The following is a 15,463-nucleotide window of genomic DNA, read 5'->3' on the forward strand; positions in this document are numbered from 1 at the left end:
TATTATAAGAAGAGAAATTAAAAAGATTCTTAATATTATATTATACTTATTTATTATATAAGTTAAATAACTTATTAAGTAAAAACTATATAAATTAATTAATAATAAGATTAAAAGACTTAATAATACTTTAATAAATATTATATATAACGTTTAATATAATTTATAAGATATTTATATATATTAAAAGAAAATATAATTCTTTATAAGGTTTATATACTTTTTAAGCTATTAAATATACTTTATATTTAGTTATAAGCGTAAAATATTATATGTATTTAACTCTTTTATAAGAGGTAAAAACTAACGTTTTAAGTAGTTTATTAAGAGATAATAATAAGTACGTTAATTATTAAACTACCCTTATAAGTTTAATTATATTCTAGTATTATATATATCTTAAATAAAAAACTAGAAATATAATTATACGTATTTAATATTCTTAATTAATTACTTTAAAGAACTTATAAGCTATTACTTAAATAAAATAATAGGAAAATAAGTTAAATTAAAGAATATTTATATTTAAGAAATAATAGCACTTAAAAAGAAAACTTTAATTAAAAGTAATTATAAATTATATTTGAGAGATTAATTATATTTATTAAAGAAAAGCTATATTATAAATAATAAAAGAGTAAATAAAGTTTTATAAATTCTATAAGATATAATTATAAATAAGCTTAAAGTATACCTTAAAGTAATAAAAGAGAAGAATAATAATCTTAAATTCTTAGATTAACGTCTTTATAAAAGTAAAGGTAAACTATATATATTTATAGTAAAGAAAAATACTATTATACTAATTAAAAGCTTTATTTTAAAAAACACTTATATTAATTAATAAAAATATAATTATTTAATATTAATTAAATAAACTATAATTAATAAGAATATAATTATATTTAAAATATAATATTATATAAAAAGAATATAACCTAAGATTTTAAGAGAATATTTAATTACTTATAATAATTTATAATAATTAATTATTAAGTGTAAGATTAATATAATTATTAAATACTTTAAGGTTATAAGAGATTAAATAAATAAGAAAGTTATTAACCTTATAAAAGTCTTAAAAAAGATTAAGAAAAATATTATTATATTAAACTTAAAAAAGATATCTTAATAATAAAGTTTTAATAACTTTAATTAAGAGAGTAATAATAAAGAGAATAATATTAAGGTTTTATAACTTTAAAGCCTTTAAGATTAATATTAAGAAAACTAATAAATAAACTTTTACTAGTATATATATGTGTCGCGTTTAAGCTAATAAAATATCTTTATTTAGCTTATAAATTATTGAGGTTAAGTTTAAGCTACCTTTATAATAGGTTTAGCTTAAGCTTAAGCTAATAGCTTTAGCCTATAATAATTCTTTTATACTTATTTATTAAGGGTTTTAGCTTTAATTTATACTTGCTTTTCACGTAATAATACTTATAGAATTTAAATTAAAATTAGTAAGAATTTATACTCTATTTTAAAATATAAGTAAATCTAATTTAGTTTCTCTTTACAAGTAACTCCCTATACGTAGTGCCTAATTTAATCCCTCTTTACAGGTAACTTCGTGTACGCGTTACATTTAGTTAATATATTTAAATATTAATCTCTTTAATTACCTTTTAAGTTACGTAGCTAATTATATACTTTTATCTTCTTCTTATACCTACGAGTTATACCTGTTCTAACCGGTGCGGTCCCGTCTCGTGTCTCGTGTAGTATCGCTCGTAATAGCGCTCTTTTACTAAATAATTATACCTCCTTATATTCCGTTAATACACCCCCTTAGTTTAAATTAAAGTTATTATATTACAGCTATTAATATAAGCTAAATATTAACTTAATAGTAATAACACCTCTTATAGCTCTTAGCTCTAGGGCTTATAGCGTTATTTTTATAGTACCTATAGCTCTTAGCTTTAGGTGTAGTAGGGTTATTTTAATGTAGCAGCTAAAAAGCCCTAAAAACTTACTACACTTAGTAGAATTTAAACTTAAAGGTAATTAGATAAGAGATACGTGAAATTGCGAACTAGTACTACTATACTAACTAGGCTTATAACTATTAATAAAAAGAACGCGCTCTTTTACTAAATAATTATACCTTCTTATATTCCGTTAACACATGTATTTATATATTATAACCTTAACTTACCCGCCTTACTAAAATCCCCGCCTTACTAATAAGCACTACTATAGGTGGTAAGAGCTTTTATAGCTAAATTACCTAAGGTGGGACGTGGCACGAGTAGATAGACGACCGCGCTTAACGACAACGCGTCGTCACATGACATGCGTTAACGTTCCACGTTACTGGGTCAACAGCAAAAGCTAGTAGTTCGCTCAAGATTTAGCACTAGCAATAACTACACATAATTGTAACCTTCAAGTCTCAACACCCTGCAATTATGACGAGCGCGGCGGTGACGCCGTCAATGCGAGCTGTCGCTTGGAATGTACACTTCACTATCGGCGAAGAAGAGGATTCGGGTGCCTTTGCCGGAATCTTCCAAGTTAGTGGCAGTGACCTCATTACCTTCCGCGATGTTTGCGATGAACTGCGTCTCTGCTTTGAGTTCTCGAACGACAAACTGCGCGGCGACAGCCACGATAATGATAACGAACATGACTCCTGGTCTCATATCGCATTCTACCGCCTTGATACGGACAATTTGACTAGCTCCTCCTTATCTGGCTTGCGCTTCATAACCGGGTCGGACCTGGATGAACCTGTGCCCAGCCTCGCATCACTCCGCCCCAAAGAACAGAACGTCGTAAGATACCACCTTGTGCACCACGAGGACTGCCATATGCCTTCCAACTCGTCACTAGACTCTCATTTACAAGGTTAGTCGGCAACATCATCTGGTTTGTTGTTGTAGAGCAGTCTTATCAACCTCGTTCTCAGCAAAATGCGCTCGACACCTTCCAAACCCTGTCCGCCGTCGCGATGCTCGATATTTGCCACCGAATAGAACGCCATCTGATCCAAGACTTGCTGTTATGCCGCTCCGACGGAAGTTAAAAGCCCGCTCTCAGTCTCCTCCTAAACGGCCGGCATCGGGCTCAAATTCACCGACGAAGGAAGCTTCGGACGAGTTCGATGACATGCTTGCACCTGCAACTATGAATATTGATATCGATGAGGCTAAGAGGGTTACGAATGACTTTAGGTCCTCCTGTCTCAATAGAGCCACCTCTTGTGCCGTTTCTGGCGAAGGAGAATCATGGTGTCCGGGACCGCCAATAGGGCCCGGTATTCAGGCTTGCCACATTGTGCCTCAACAGCATTACCATCTGTATCCTGTCAGCAGCGGGCTTGCTGACGGTGATGTTCCGATCGAAGAAAGTCCACGTCGACTTCAAGAAGCATGGCGGAGTACCTGGAGCCCTAGAAATGGTATCCTCCTTATGAAGCATCTTCATGAATTCTTTGATGCGCGCCTCTTCTCTATACATCCGCGCACACTTCGCATTCGTGTTTTTGTCCCCTATGATGCCCTGATTCGATTCAACGGCCAAAAAGCAACGGTGTCTTCAAATGTCGATCGCAAAGCCCTCCGCCATCATTACGAAATGTCATGCATTGAAAACATGGCCGCTGAAAGACCAAACTTGGATCCTATATCTCCTGCGACAAGCAGGATGACTTCATCGGGACTAAGCACGCCATTGACTACGAGAACTGACCTGCCCGCGACCCCGAGCTCGGGGGTTGGAGAAACGGAAATAGGCGCTAGTAAAATAGGTGACCCGAATAAAAGATCGCGACCGACCTATCCCGCTCGAAGCTTGTCCAGAAATAATTTATCACAGAATGACTTCACAGCGCTTATCAGATTAGCAGATTGGGAAGATAAAAGAGAACCTAAACGCAGACGACTGGAAAATAATGATATTTCTTTGCAGCACGACTTCTTTCAGCAAGTTGAAATGGTCAGCCATATTACACCTTGGAATAGCCGCGAGTTCTTAGCAGACGTGGATTGGGAGCTGCAAAAGTTTAAGCAAGGCCAAACCTTCTATTAATGATTCGGGGCGGTCTTTCTCAGTTAGTTTTGACAGCGCTAGAGTGAGAGACTTATAGAGCGGAACCTATTCTTACTTCGAACTCAGCTAACTGCCGTAACCACTAATCCCGGTTAAAGGAGGGTTCAAGTTACAAGTGTAGAGCGTGCCCGTTTCTTATAAAGTCCGAGAAAATAGCTAATACTCATTAAATAAGTGCGGTGCACACGTTAAGAGGTACTTATTATACGTAGGTTTAAGTTTAAATATAAATATCGGGAGAGTATACACGATATTAAATAATAGTATTTCAAGGTATTATAACGTTTTGCTAATATTAGTTAAAGTAACAAAATTTTACCCAAAGAAAACACTAAGAAGATAAAGAGAGACGAAGCGAAGTACGAGTTTAGTGAGTTTTATAGTAATATAAGCAACTATAGCAACTGCTAGTTCGCTTTATCACCCACTTTTACGCTACGTTAGCGCCGTGTTAGGGCCGCTTATTACCCCTTTATATTATTAAAAGCACTACGGCGCCGTAAAAAATGGGACTAGAAGCTATGCAACAACGACTCGTCGGTGCCCCTAAGGCGGCTAGAAATTGTGAAATAAGTAGTAAAAGCACCAGGCTCAAATGGATACTCTAGCTACCTCGATGTGCCTTGCCTCACCCAAGGTCCCAACTACTTGTGCCCTAAACCCGCTGTTAGCCTAGCCTGGCCGCGAGAACTGCTACACTACCCGCATCTGGAGCTACTTGAGCTAGTTATAATACATATTCGCCCATTAGTTTTAATACTAATTCTGCCGAATTTATTATGTGGTGTAGCCTTGGTAACGAATCGATAACCTACACGAAGTAAATATCCCGTCTTTATTAAAGTGGGGATTTTAGAACTCCTCTTCACAAGTCTTCCTCTTATTATTAACATCCATGGTGCTTTGCCATAGCCGAAAACGAAACAGCTTACGCACATCGTGAGATGCAGCATTAACTCGTGCAGGATTTTTCTGGTACTACGCCTCCCGACTATTAAGGTCCCCTGCCCTTAACGCTGCCTCCCACGAAACGACCTAAATAACCCGCAAACGCGTTAAGTGCCAGCGCGTTAGTTCGTCTCCTTAAAACGATAAACGCTTTAAGAAAGACTAATAACCCTATAAGCTAGGTTAAAGTTTTAGTAAAACGAGATTTATATATATTATATTAAGAAAGGATTAAGCGATTATTTAGGTGATTTAGTTACGACCTAAACCGTGGTCTACTTTATCTTTAAATGCCTTCGCTTATACACGTGTTCTTAGCGAATATTCTAGCTCTTAATCTGTAAGTTTAGCTTCTTAAAATAGCTACCTAGAATAATAAGTTATTAATAACACGGGTATTTTTACTTTTAAAATTAGAATTAAAGGCTCAGCTATAATTTAACTTATTAAGGGTAATTCTAAATTATTTTAAACTATTTGGCGTTAACTAAACGTATAATTCCGCCACGCAAATACCTAGTATTTAGGCGTCGTAATAGAGGTGTTTTACTTCTAAGATAATAAAGGCCTTAAAAAGCTTTACCTAGAATTATATTCTTTATTTTAACAGAGATATTAAAGCTATTATTAGTATTAATATTAATTACGTAGGGAAGAAGTCTACTATTTCACTTTAACGTTTAAAATATACACGTATAAAAAATAATAATATTAAAGAACTGGGATTTAAAGAAGTCATTTCATATAAGGTATGTAAAAGCAGTTAGTATTTTAGGTATTAAGGCTAACCGAGAGAGACGTTTCGATCCGTTGATAGGTACGCACATAATGCGGAAAAATACCTGAAGCTTACACTCGGCGACTTTGCTACTAATTCTTTATCTGCTCCACACAGAGCATTAACAAGAAAACTACATTTTCAATTTTCAAAAAAGCTTAAATAATTAATAATAAATCTAATAAAATACTTGAATTATAATAATAAATACATAAATTAGCTAATATTATAACCAATTAGCTCACATAAAAAAGTGGGTCGTTCTAGCTTATTATAAGCTTAAAAACTAGATTATGTAATTTTCTAAAAACACACTACACTATACTACACTATAAAAACTACATTTTGTAGTTTTTACAGTTCTAGGCTTATAAGAGCTTATAAGGACCCACTTTTTTATGTTAGCTTATAGTAGAAGATTTATACTATTTATCCGTAAAACTTATAATCTTATAAGTATTTTATTAGATTTAATATAATTTTTTATATTCGAAACTACAAAAACTACAAAACTACAAAACTACACTACAGTCAATGCTCTGGCTCCACACGAGTTAATACCGATATCCATCTCTAATAGTAGGCTCTTTAGTATTCTCCAACAAGCTAAGGAGATGGAACCAATTAAAGTGGCCAATGTAACTGGTAGTGTGGTCAAATCAAGAAGAGTGACAAGGAAACACAGGTTATCATCTAGCTCTGCGGAACAGCTACGTTCAAAAGACGAAGCAAACTACACTGACCTGGAGAGGGCTGCAGTGGATCGAGCTGAACGGGATGACGAGGACTTCGAAGAGCGGTCGACTAAGCGGAGGGGTTGAAAGCGCCCGGGCAGATTTTTTTCATTTTAGAGACGACATCGAAACCAGACGTCACGACACGAAAGGCAATGCGGCGTGGCTACTCCCGGCTGGGGAGCTTCTGGAACAAGAACTCAAACTGCCAGGGACGCCTCGGTTGGAAAGTCAAGGATGCGTGGTTGTCTAAAGGTGCTCAAAAGGCCCAGAAAGCATATGATGAGCTTGTTGAAAAAATTAAACACGTCAAGCAATACAGTAACAATGGCATAATGGACAACGTGGCTATTTCCAGTGCCTTGGAAAATGGCGCGGTGGAATACACCGGAAAGCTTCGTATCAAGAACCACATGGGCCTGGAGGGCGCTGTAGACCAGCTTCCTTCTTCCAAGGCTCTGGCGCAGTTGTAATCAAAGCTATTCGACAAGGCCTGCTCGGACATTGCAGATAAGGAAGAACCTCTGCAGCGGGCCCTCGAGACGCTCGCGGTCGCCCAGCAGCCTCTCACCTCGGAAGAGCTTGCTCACGCTGTCTTCATCAAATCCGAGGACGGTAGCATTAGAAGAACTTGCTCATAGCCTCATAGCGTGGGTTTGTTTGACCTCGCCCGGCCTTTTGTCAGCACCATAAATGTGGGAGGTGGGAAGCGTCCACAGTTGCGTCTCGTCCATCAGTCTCTCGAAGAGCTCATACTTCAAGCTCCGCCGTCGGGATGGTGCTCCGAAGAGAAGCCGAGCAGGCGACAGCAAAGCGGGGAGCGCATGATGGAGCTGAACGGACTCCTACTACGAGGTTGTATCAGATAACTTCTCTTCGAGGAATGTGAGAAGGCGAGCCTCTTGTCAGGTTTTGGGAACGGTTCTGAAGACACTGAGCTTTTCACCATGGAATTGTGTTCGATGACGACGACGACCAAGGTCTGACGGCCTCCGCATCGACTGGCTCAAAGTCGAATCAAGGCTTCGACCCGTTTGAGCTCGGTTTGGGAATTTTTCGCCTAGGCTGCCTCGTACTGGACATGTCACCTCTCCACCGTGTCGTCGGAAAGGCGCCCAGATCCTCTAGACTTGATTGCTCTATGCCGAAAGGATTCTCGACGGCTAGAGAACTGGGTAGAACAGTGGCGACGGCCGAACTGTTCTTATGTTGCTGAATACGACTTCCCCGAGGCTATGCCACATCTTGATCCTCTGGTCGACACCGCCATGTTTGGCCCGGCAGCATCCCTGGCCGACCTGCTCAGGCTTGACCTCCACGGCCCTGACTTTGCCAAAGACTCGGCATGGACTGCCGTTACACATGTTATCACGCGAGACCACATCCCGACCATCAAAACCTCCTCGAGCACAAGGCCCTCCGGTCAAGCCTGTGCTACACTGCATTTTCCTACGAGGTCGTACGTAGATGCCCTTGGTCGGTCGAAACACAAGGCAACGCGCCAAGGGAATGGGGAGATGTATTTGATTTCCTGGTCCGAGAGCTGCGCGAAGACCTCTTAGACCACGGCAACGGCATGTTGTGCCTCGCAGCTCGCAGTGGATGCCTCGCGCTGGTCAAAAAGCCCTTTGTTGCGGCCGAGAGAGATGGTGATCTGCGAAGATCAATCCTAGCGGTGCATCGGAAATTGAGCTGCGGAAACCAGTTTTTGGGCACCCACCAATCTATTGGCGAGGCAGCCTGCGAGGGTCACGCCGACATTGTTCGCTCTCCGTGCCAGCAGACCAACATCGAGCCGCACCTACCATATGCAAGCCAAGATGGCAACACTATGTTCCACCTTGCCGCGAGGGGCGGTAACACTGAAGTTTTCCGAATCCTCATCCAGTGGTGGCCCGAAGTGGTTCATCTTAGGGACCATGCGCACGACACCTCTCTGGTCGATCTCATATACAGGAGTCCCGGGGGCGAGGCCGAGACGGTGAACCTCGTCAGGCTCCTCTTGAGTTAAGGCAAGGCTGATGCCACCGGCCGAAACGACGCCGGATACTCGCCGCTTTGCACCGCCATTCGAGGAGGCAGCGCAGCGCTATATAGGGTTCTCATTGTTGAGGGATTGGCAGACGTGACCTGCGCAGTTGGGATTGATCAAACGGATGGGAAGCTTTTTCTGACCAAGCACGTCAACACCATGAAGAGAGTCGAGGACCAAGCAAAGATGCTGAAGGAACTATGTAGTCTGCTGCCACTTGTCGTGTCAGTTCAGTACTTGTTCGAATAGATGGTTTATGTTTGGTGATGCGTTATACATGGATGCGTCATTTCTCATATGAGTGCACGCTTTCAGCCTCCACGAAAAGGGAAAATGAGTATCTTGCTATTTCCCATGCATTCTTTACTCCCATGTCGGACGATGCCATTTACCCGAGGCGTTTGGTCTACCGTGTACCTTCCTTGTGAAGCATGTATCCGTAGTAATCAAAGGAGCCAGGGTCGTCAAGGACCTGTATGTCTATATCCCATTCTATTCCTTCTACTTCGGCGTGGCGTCCGGTCATGAGGTCAACGACGGTGGGAGAGAAGTCGATGCAAAGCTGTCGTTTGTAGCCCCGAGACGCCAGTTCGACCGGAATGACCTGGAGCGATGGCTGGTTAGCAGCACGACAAGGCAAGCTAGGGAATAGACGACAAGGCAACGGACACTGTCTCCAGAACCAAGGTGCATAATGAGCGGGTTGTCGCTTGACTTTAGACCGTCGGCCTCGAAGAGGTTATCTGGAAAAACTGCTCCAAATCGCCAAAGGAGCGAAACCACTCGTGCGTCGGCGCCGTGCCATCGGATTTGGAATAGCGTTCATCCCAATACTCGGAATGGCGGAGGGCCTGGTCGCTTTCGGATGTCACAGGAATCGAAAGGAGGATTAGAATTTAAAGGCGGTCAAGTGAGATTGAGCTTTATTAGGCGGGGGCGGGCCGGAGCACATTACATAAGGTCTGGTCTGGTAGGTCAGGCTCCGAGTCCTGACCTGCCTCACGCTGCTGCACGCAGTCAGCGGCGACTTCCCCTTTGTGCCTGGTGAGGAGGAGGCGAGGCGAAGTCGGGCAAAAGTGAGGTGAGACGGGGTTCGATTCGATCAAATGCATACTGGCACAGACGCTCGGTGTCTTTCCGAACCAACGGCACAATTAGTCACGCCGGACCGCTCAACTTTTCCTGACCCAAGTTGAACCTTGCGCGCAAAGACGTCGCGGGAGGCCGTACATTCAATCACTCACCCGTTCCCGCATAGCCATCATGGATCTCTTCCGCTCTCCAGAGTTTGCCTCGCGCGTAGAGCAGCTCATCAAGAAGCACCACACTCCAGGGCTCGCCATCGCAATTGTGCACAATGACCAAGTTGCGTCGGCAGCCTACGGAAGTGCCTCGTTGGACCCGCCAAGGCCCATGACGACTGATACACTCTTCGATGTTGCGTCAGCTTCCAAGTCGCTCACGGCTGCCGCGGTGGCCTTGCTTGTGGACGATGATGAAAAGTATCCAGAGGTCAAGTACGACGCGCGCATGTCGGACCTTCTTCCCGGCGACTTTGCCATGCCCAGCAAGGACTACGATGAAGTGACTCTTGATGACGCATTGGGCCACAGAACTGGACTTTCATCGTAAGTGGATTTTTTTCTCTTTCTTTTTTTTTTTTTTTAACCTTTCCAAAGAAGAAAAAGAGATGCCGTCACTCTGGGAACAAGACTAAAATGCTCCAAATAGCAACGACTACTCGTATTTCGGCATCAACGCGGACCAGCCCGATGACGCTTGTTCCGTAACCAGAAATATCCGCAACCTGCTCGTTGCAGCACCAATCCGTACAAAGTACATCTACTGTAATGCCATGTATACCGCAGTCACTCATCTCGTGGAGAAAAAGACCGGAACACCATTTGCCGACTTTCTGCGCCAAAAGTTCTTTGAACCTCTGGATATGACGTCGTCCTTTCTTCAGCCTAAAGAAGCCCGTGAAAAGGGCTTTGGGGACAGTCTAACCCCAGGGCATTATTGGGATGAAGACAGGGAAGAATACCTCACGTTTGACTATCCAGACTGCCCAGAGGGCCAGGGCGCTGGTTCCGTCGTCACCAGCGTAAACGACTACATCAAGTATGTCCAAGCCATGTTGAATAGAGACGGGCCCTTTACGGAAGACATCTACAGGGGTATCCTGAAACCAAGGACAATAGTAGGCCTGGACTTGGAGAAACCCTATCCATATTCATCGCCGAGAATCTACGCCTCGGGATGGCATCTGCACCACTACCGAGGTTACAACATTGTCGCGCACGACGGGGGCATACCTGGTTGTAGCACCACACACATGTTTATGCCCGAGCTCAAACTTGGTTGTGTCGTGTTTGGAAACGCCGAAGGCGCCTGCACCATTTTCACGGCCTTGACGCACGAATTGATTGACGATGCGTTGAACCTGCCCAAGGACCAGAGATTGGATTGGGAAAAGGTAGAAATCAAGATGTTTCATGGTGATGATGATCATGATGAAGAGGGTGGTGTCGAGGGCAATAATGAAGACGAGGACGAGCCAGATTGGCAGGCTTTCTTCCCCGATATCAAGGAATGCCAGTCGCATGAGCGCCCGTTGGAGGCCTACACTGGCTACTACTGGCATGCCGGCTACCGCGGCATCAACGTACAAGTTCAGGATGACCAGCTCTTTATCGATGCCAATGACAGATCTTTTGCCTTCACACTAACTTTCAAACACGTATGTGAGCAGACAAAGTTTGTGGCCTACCTGTGCTGTCCGACTGAGGGTCTGAATGATCCAATTCGAGCTGAATTCCGGTTTGGTGACGATGGATCCGCAACCCATATAGGCGTTCAGTTGGACGAGGACTTGGATGACCTAATTTGGTTTCAGAAGACAAATAAAGGAAACGTCTAGAAGCCAGGTCTGGTAGTCTCAGCCTAGCTTTTGCAGGCACTAAATCTTGAGAGATGGCGGGCCTCGGTGATCTAAACCTACCCTATAATATTAGTATAGGGATTCAGATCATGCGTTCCTGTATCGCAAGTTGAAAAAGTAACAGAAATGTTTCTTATAGATCTTCTAAATCACACCATCTACATAAATGACTCGATTCAAATAACTCAACTTCGCATAAAACAAAAAGAAACATAACGTCTAGTCACCCTGCTCTTATCCACCACCATCCAGCGACAAGAAGAAATGTACAACACCACACAAATAGAAAACAACCCCAAACTTGCTATTAAACCATTCCCTTAACCTTACATGATTGTGAGCTGACGAATGTCCTGCTCTGGCTGGGAGATGATGGACGAAATCGCGGCACTGAATGATCTCGCCACATCCACACCTTGAGTTCGGGAAATGCGTTCCTCCCAAAACTCCAGCACAAGAGAAAGATCATCCTTTTCATATATTCCTCTAATGTAAATATCATACTGCAACTCTCAAAGTCAGCTGTGTACTTCCCAACAACGAGATAAGAACGGGGGAAAAGGCGAATCTGCCCAACGTACATGCACTGGATCAAACTCGTCCTGTAGATGGATGATTTGTCCTTCTGAATTTTTTGCTTCTGGGCCGTCTAGTGTGTCCCTGTGGATGGAAATAGCTGTGTTGAAAAGCTCAGATTCAAGACCATGCTTCTGTAAATTTACCAAATAAGAGGTTTGATGTGGCAACATGTGCAGATAATCCTCCTGGGAGGCTCTTAGTGTTTCCAAGACGGATTGTGTCTGGTCAAGCCGGACTCTGCACGGAATAAGACTCATCAACAGACCGAAAAGTTCATCCACGTCGTCAACGGGTAGGTCTCTTCCTGATGTGATGGTGCCAAAGCATGGCCTAGTTGACTTGGTGTACTTTTGGAGCACTAGTGCCCAAGCTATGCGGATGAGGTTGGCTTGAGTTATTTCCCACTCCGCACAGAACGCGGCGATTTCCTTAGGGTCGAGATTGGGTACCTCAATTTGAACTGTGCCCTGGGGCTCCGCAATGCTCTTGGAAGTCGGGAAAAGGCATGGCTCCACGTCTTGTAGATGCTTGGTCCAGAAGCCTTGTGCATCATATCGGGGCTTCTCGTGCACATACTTGATAAAGTTACTGTACAGAGGACCATCCGACGATAGATGACCTGTATAGGCAAGTTCGAAGTCGCGAAGTAGGATAGCTGTGGAGTGGCCGTCGATGATGGCATGATTCATCTCAAACCGGAGGTAGGCACGCTTGGACGTTGTCTGATAGACTGAGAGGTGATGTTGCAGGCCATCTTGAGCGTAGTATGGCAGTCGTTGAAGATCTCCGCGTCCCGTAGAGGCCATCTCTGCTTCACTAGTGGCATGGTAGGATATGCTTGGTGCAGGGTCTCGAAGGATGACATGAGTCGTTCGGCCATGTCCGGGTTCGTCACGGATGAGGACGGCTCGCAAGAGTCCGTGTCGTTTGACCACGTTTGCCCATGCTCGCTGGATTCTTGAGAATTCTACAGTTTCATCGATTTGTGAAGCCTCGATGGCTAGCCCAAATCCAGTCACATATGCTCTTGGATCTTGTTCTTGCGCTTGCAGTATACGTTCTTGCATAGGCGTGCAGGGATAAATATCCTCGATGTCCTCAACACGAAACGCACCGAGTCGTAAGCAATGCTCTTGTTGAAATTTGACCATCTCTTTTCGAGTAGAGAACTGCACCCGCGTCGAATCATCTGCAAGCTCATCGCATGTTGTCAGATGTGCTGCTGCGGATGCAATCTTGGCAATCGTCTTCTTCTGGAGGATGTCGGTAATGGATATCTTTGCGACGGAAGCTCGTGCTGCTGCCGAGACCTGCATTGCCGTGATGGAGTCACCGCCGAGGCGTAGGAAGCTATCATCCATGCCAATAGTCGCTACATCGACATTGAGAACCTGTGCCCAGATCTGTTGTAGCGCTCGCTCCATCTCTGTAGACGGGCCGCGTTTGTCGGCCAGGAGACCACTTCGCAGCTCGGCGAGTTGCTGAACAGAAAAGCCAGCGCCAATAGCACGCAAGCGGTGGCGGTCAGTCTTTCCGGAAGCTGTCATGGGCAACTGATCAAGTTCCAGGAAGGCTGCTGGCACCATGTAGGACGGAAGAACCTCGACGAGCAAGTCCTCGACAGAGGCGGGGATGCTGGCTATATGGATTGTAGGTAGCTTATTGTCGGTATCACCAACAATAGTCGGTACTGCGAGCATCTTTGTCTCCAAATGCGTATTTGGATCCATCACTACGAAGACTGCCAGCAAGGGCTTGGCTTCTTGGCCGCCGGGCACGATCACTTCGGCAGCCACCTGTTGCACGCCGGGCATGCAGACCTGGAGTTGATGTTCAACTTCGCCTAATTCCACTCTTTGACCACGAATCTTGACTTGTGTATCCTTACGGCCCACGAAGCTAAGGCTCCCATCGTCGTTATACCGCACGAGATCACCAGTTTTGTATAAACGCCCTCGGCGGCCGGGCAGATCACCTGTTCCGCGTTGTAGCCAGATTGGATCCTCAATAAAGGCTGCCGCTGTTCTCTCTGCATCATGTAGGTATCCTGGTCCCACAAGCGGTCCTTCAAGCAACAATTCTCCAACTGAACCTATCGGTACCAGTCGATCCGAGTTACTTGGGTCGGATAACCAAGTGACTACTCCAGCCCCGGCACCGATATTCATCACGCCAGCACCATCATATTGGCATTGCATAGTACTGGTTGGCGTGCACTCAGAGGGTCCGTATGTGTTGATGACGAGGACGTTCTCCGGCCAACCCTTTGCGTCGTCTTGATTGACTGCTTCACCGCCCAGAATTAGGAATCTGAGATCAACCAACCGCTCGCGCTCAAGAGTGCGCGCGACAGAAGGCGTTAATTCGATCAGAGTAGCTTCAGTGCTAATTAGTGACTCGGTAAGGTTGTTCTTCCGATCGGCATCTGATGGCACACATAGGCAGCCTCCCGTCGTGAGAGTCATGAAAGCCGTCTCGATGGAGGCGTCAAATACGTATGACGCAAAGTCGTAAACGCGAGCCTGGCTATCGTAGCCGAGAGCATTCGCCTGATAGTGCATGGCAGAGGAGAACGAGGCATGTGTCACAACAACACCCTTTGGCTTTCCCGTACTTCCGGACGTAAAAACGACATACATCGGGGATGATGGATTGCTTTCAACTTGGAGAGGACAGTCCGTGTTGCCCGTAGTATCCGGATACGGGCTATCCACAGACAGTACTTTGACATCAATATCGGACCACCTGTGAGCTTCGGTGGAAGAGCAAACCAGCAGCTTCGCTCGTGTCTGATGAATGATGGAGTCGAGGCGAGACGTCGGTTGCGATGGATCGACAAGGACGAAGGCGGCGCCAACCTTGAGAACGGCTACCATAGCGACGACAGTCCATCGTGACTTTTCAAAATAAAGTGGAATAATAGCACCTGGGCCCATCCCTAAGCTCCTTAAGCGATGGCCGAATGAGGTAGAAGTATTATCCAATTCGCGGTATGTCCAGTTGCCGTCCCATGCGCATACAGCTTGTTTATCAGGCCACCTCTGAGCAGCGTTAGTGAAAAGGTTGTGAATTGCGACGTCAATGGTTTGTGGAACAACTGCGTTCCATTTCCAGACATCTTGCAAGTCATCTTGGGTCATAGCATCAATGTCGACCAGGCTGTTGTTCTGGTTCCCTATGCTCTGATCTTTGTTGCTAACAAGAGCGGTAACAAGTCGCTCCAACAAACAGGCGACACGACTTGCTTGCTGGTCGGACAAGCAACACAGGCGATACTCCAAGTTCAACCCAACTTGGCCTGCACCATATGTTATACTGAGAGCAATATCGTACTTCAAGTTGTTAGCTCAATGATCTGTAGCACATATGCGTAAAAGAAAGTCCACTCA

General features: G+C 44.1%; 6 protein-coding genes across 6 annotated transcripts in view; 4 read left to right on the top strand and 2 right to left on the bottom strand.

Moving 5' to 3' along the window:
• Positions 1-2,395: 2,395 nt before the first annotated feature.
• Positions 2,396-4,371, top strand: J3458_017962 (uncharacterized protein). Its single transcript, XM_007810908.2, has 2 exons — positions 2,396-2,859; positions 2,921-4,371. The coding sequence occupies exons 1-2, from the start codon at positions 2,421-2,423 to the stop codon at positions 4,039-4,041; spliced, it is 1,560 nt and encodes a 519-aa protein (XP_007809099.2). The 5' UTR covers positions 2,396-2,420; the 3' UTR covers positions 4,042-4,371.
• A 2,306-nt stretch (positions 4,372-6,677) lies between these two features.
• On the top strand, positions 6,678-6,995 carry J3458_017963 (uncharacterized protein; the record flags this gene model as incomplete). Its single annotated transcript, XM_066121132.1, has 1 exon — positions 6,678-6,995. The coding sequence occupies one exon, from the start codon at positions 6,678-6,680 to the stop codon at positions 6,993-6,995; it is 318 nt and encodes a 105-aa protein (XP_065973830.1).
• Positions 6,996-7,867: 872 nt separating this feature from the next.
• Positions 7,868-8,533, top strand: J3458_017964 (uncharacterized protein; the record flags this gene model as incomplete). Its single annotated transcript, XM_066121133.1, has 1 exon — positions 7,868-8,533. One exon carries the CDS (start codon positions 7,868-7,870, stop codon positions 8,531-8,533), a length of 666 nt encoding a protein of 221 aa, XP_065973831.1.
• A 427-nt stretch (positions 8,534-8,960) lies between these two features.
• On the bottom strand, positions 8,961-9,247 carry J3458_017965 (uncharacterized protein; the record flags this gene model as incomplete). The annotated part of the gene is made up of 2 exons (XM_066121134.1): positions 8,961-9,158; positions 9,224-9,247. The coding sequence occupies 2 exons, from the start codon at positions 9,245-9,247 to the stop codon at positions 8,961-8,963; spliced, it is 222 nt and encodes a 73-aa protein (XP_065973832.1).
• Positions 9,248-9,577: 330 nt separating this feature from the next.
• On the top strand, positions 9,578-11,649 carry J3458_017966 (uncharacterized protein). Its single transcript, XM_066121135.1, has 2 exons — positions 9,578-10,182; positions 10,286-11,649. Exons 1-2 carry the CDS (start codon positions 9,818-9,820, stop codon positions 11,472-11,474), a joined length of 1,554 nt encoding a protein of 517 aa, XP_065973833.1. The 5' UTR covers positions 9,578-9,817; the 3' UTR covers positions 11,475-11,649.
• Positions 11,650-15,463, bottom strand: part of J3458_017967 (Nonribosomal peptide synthetase) — a 32,303-nt gene continuing 28,489 nt past the window's right edge. Inside the window, exons 4-5 of the mRNA XM_007810911.2 lie at positions 12,077-15,406; positions 11,650-11,998 (exon numbers count right to left, since the gene is read on the bottom strand). Of these exons, the coding sequence (XP_007809102.2) occupies positions 11,822-11,998; positions 12,077-15,406 (3,507 nt within the window). The 3' untranslated portion in view covers positions 11,650-11,821. The remainder of the gene's footprint in view (positions 11,999-12,076; positions 15,407-15,463) is intronic.

This window comes from Metarhizium acridum (assembly GCF_019434415.1).
Source record: "Metarhizium acridum strain ARSEF 324 chromosome Unknown scaffold_452, whole genome shotgun sequence".
Lineage (NCBI taxonomy): Eukaryota > Fungi > Ascomycota > Sordariomycetes > Hypocreales > Clavicipitaceae > Metarhizium > Metarhizium acridum.

Coding starts and splice junctions, on each gene's coding strand:
- J3458_017966 (XM_066121135.1), top strand. CDS start 9,818: ATGGATCTCTTCCGCTCTCCAGAGTTTGCCTCGCGCGTAGAGCAGCTC. Junction 10,183..10,285: donor CACAGAACTGGACTTTCATC/GTAAGTGGATTT, acceptor TGCTCCAAATAG/CAACGACTACTCGTATTTCG.
- J3458_017962 (XM_007810908.2), top strand. CDS start 2,421: ATGACGAGCGCGGCGGTGACGCCGTCAATGCGAGCTGTCGCTTGGAAT. Junction 2,860..2,920: donor ACTAGACTCTCATTTACAAG/GTTAGTCGGCAA, acceptor CCTCGTTCTCAG/CAAAATGCGCTCGACACCTT.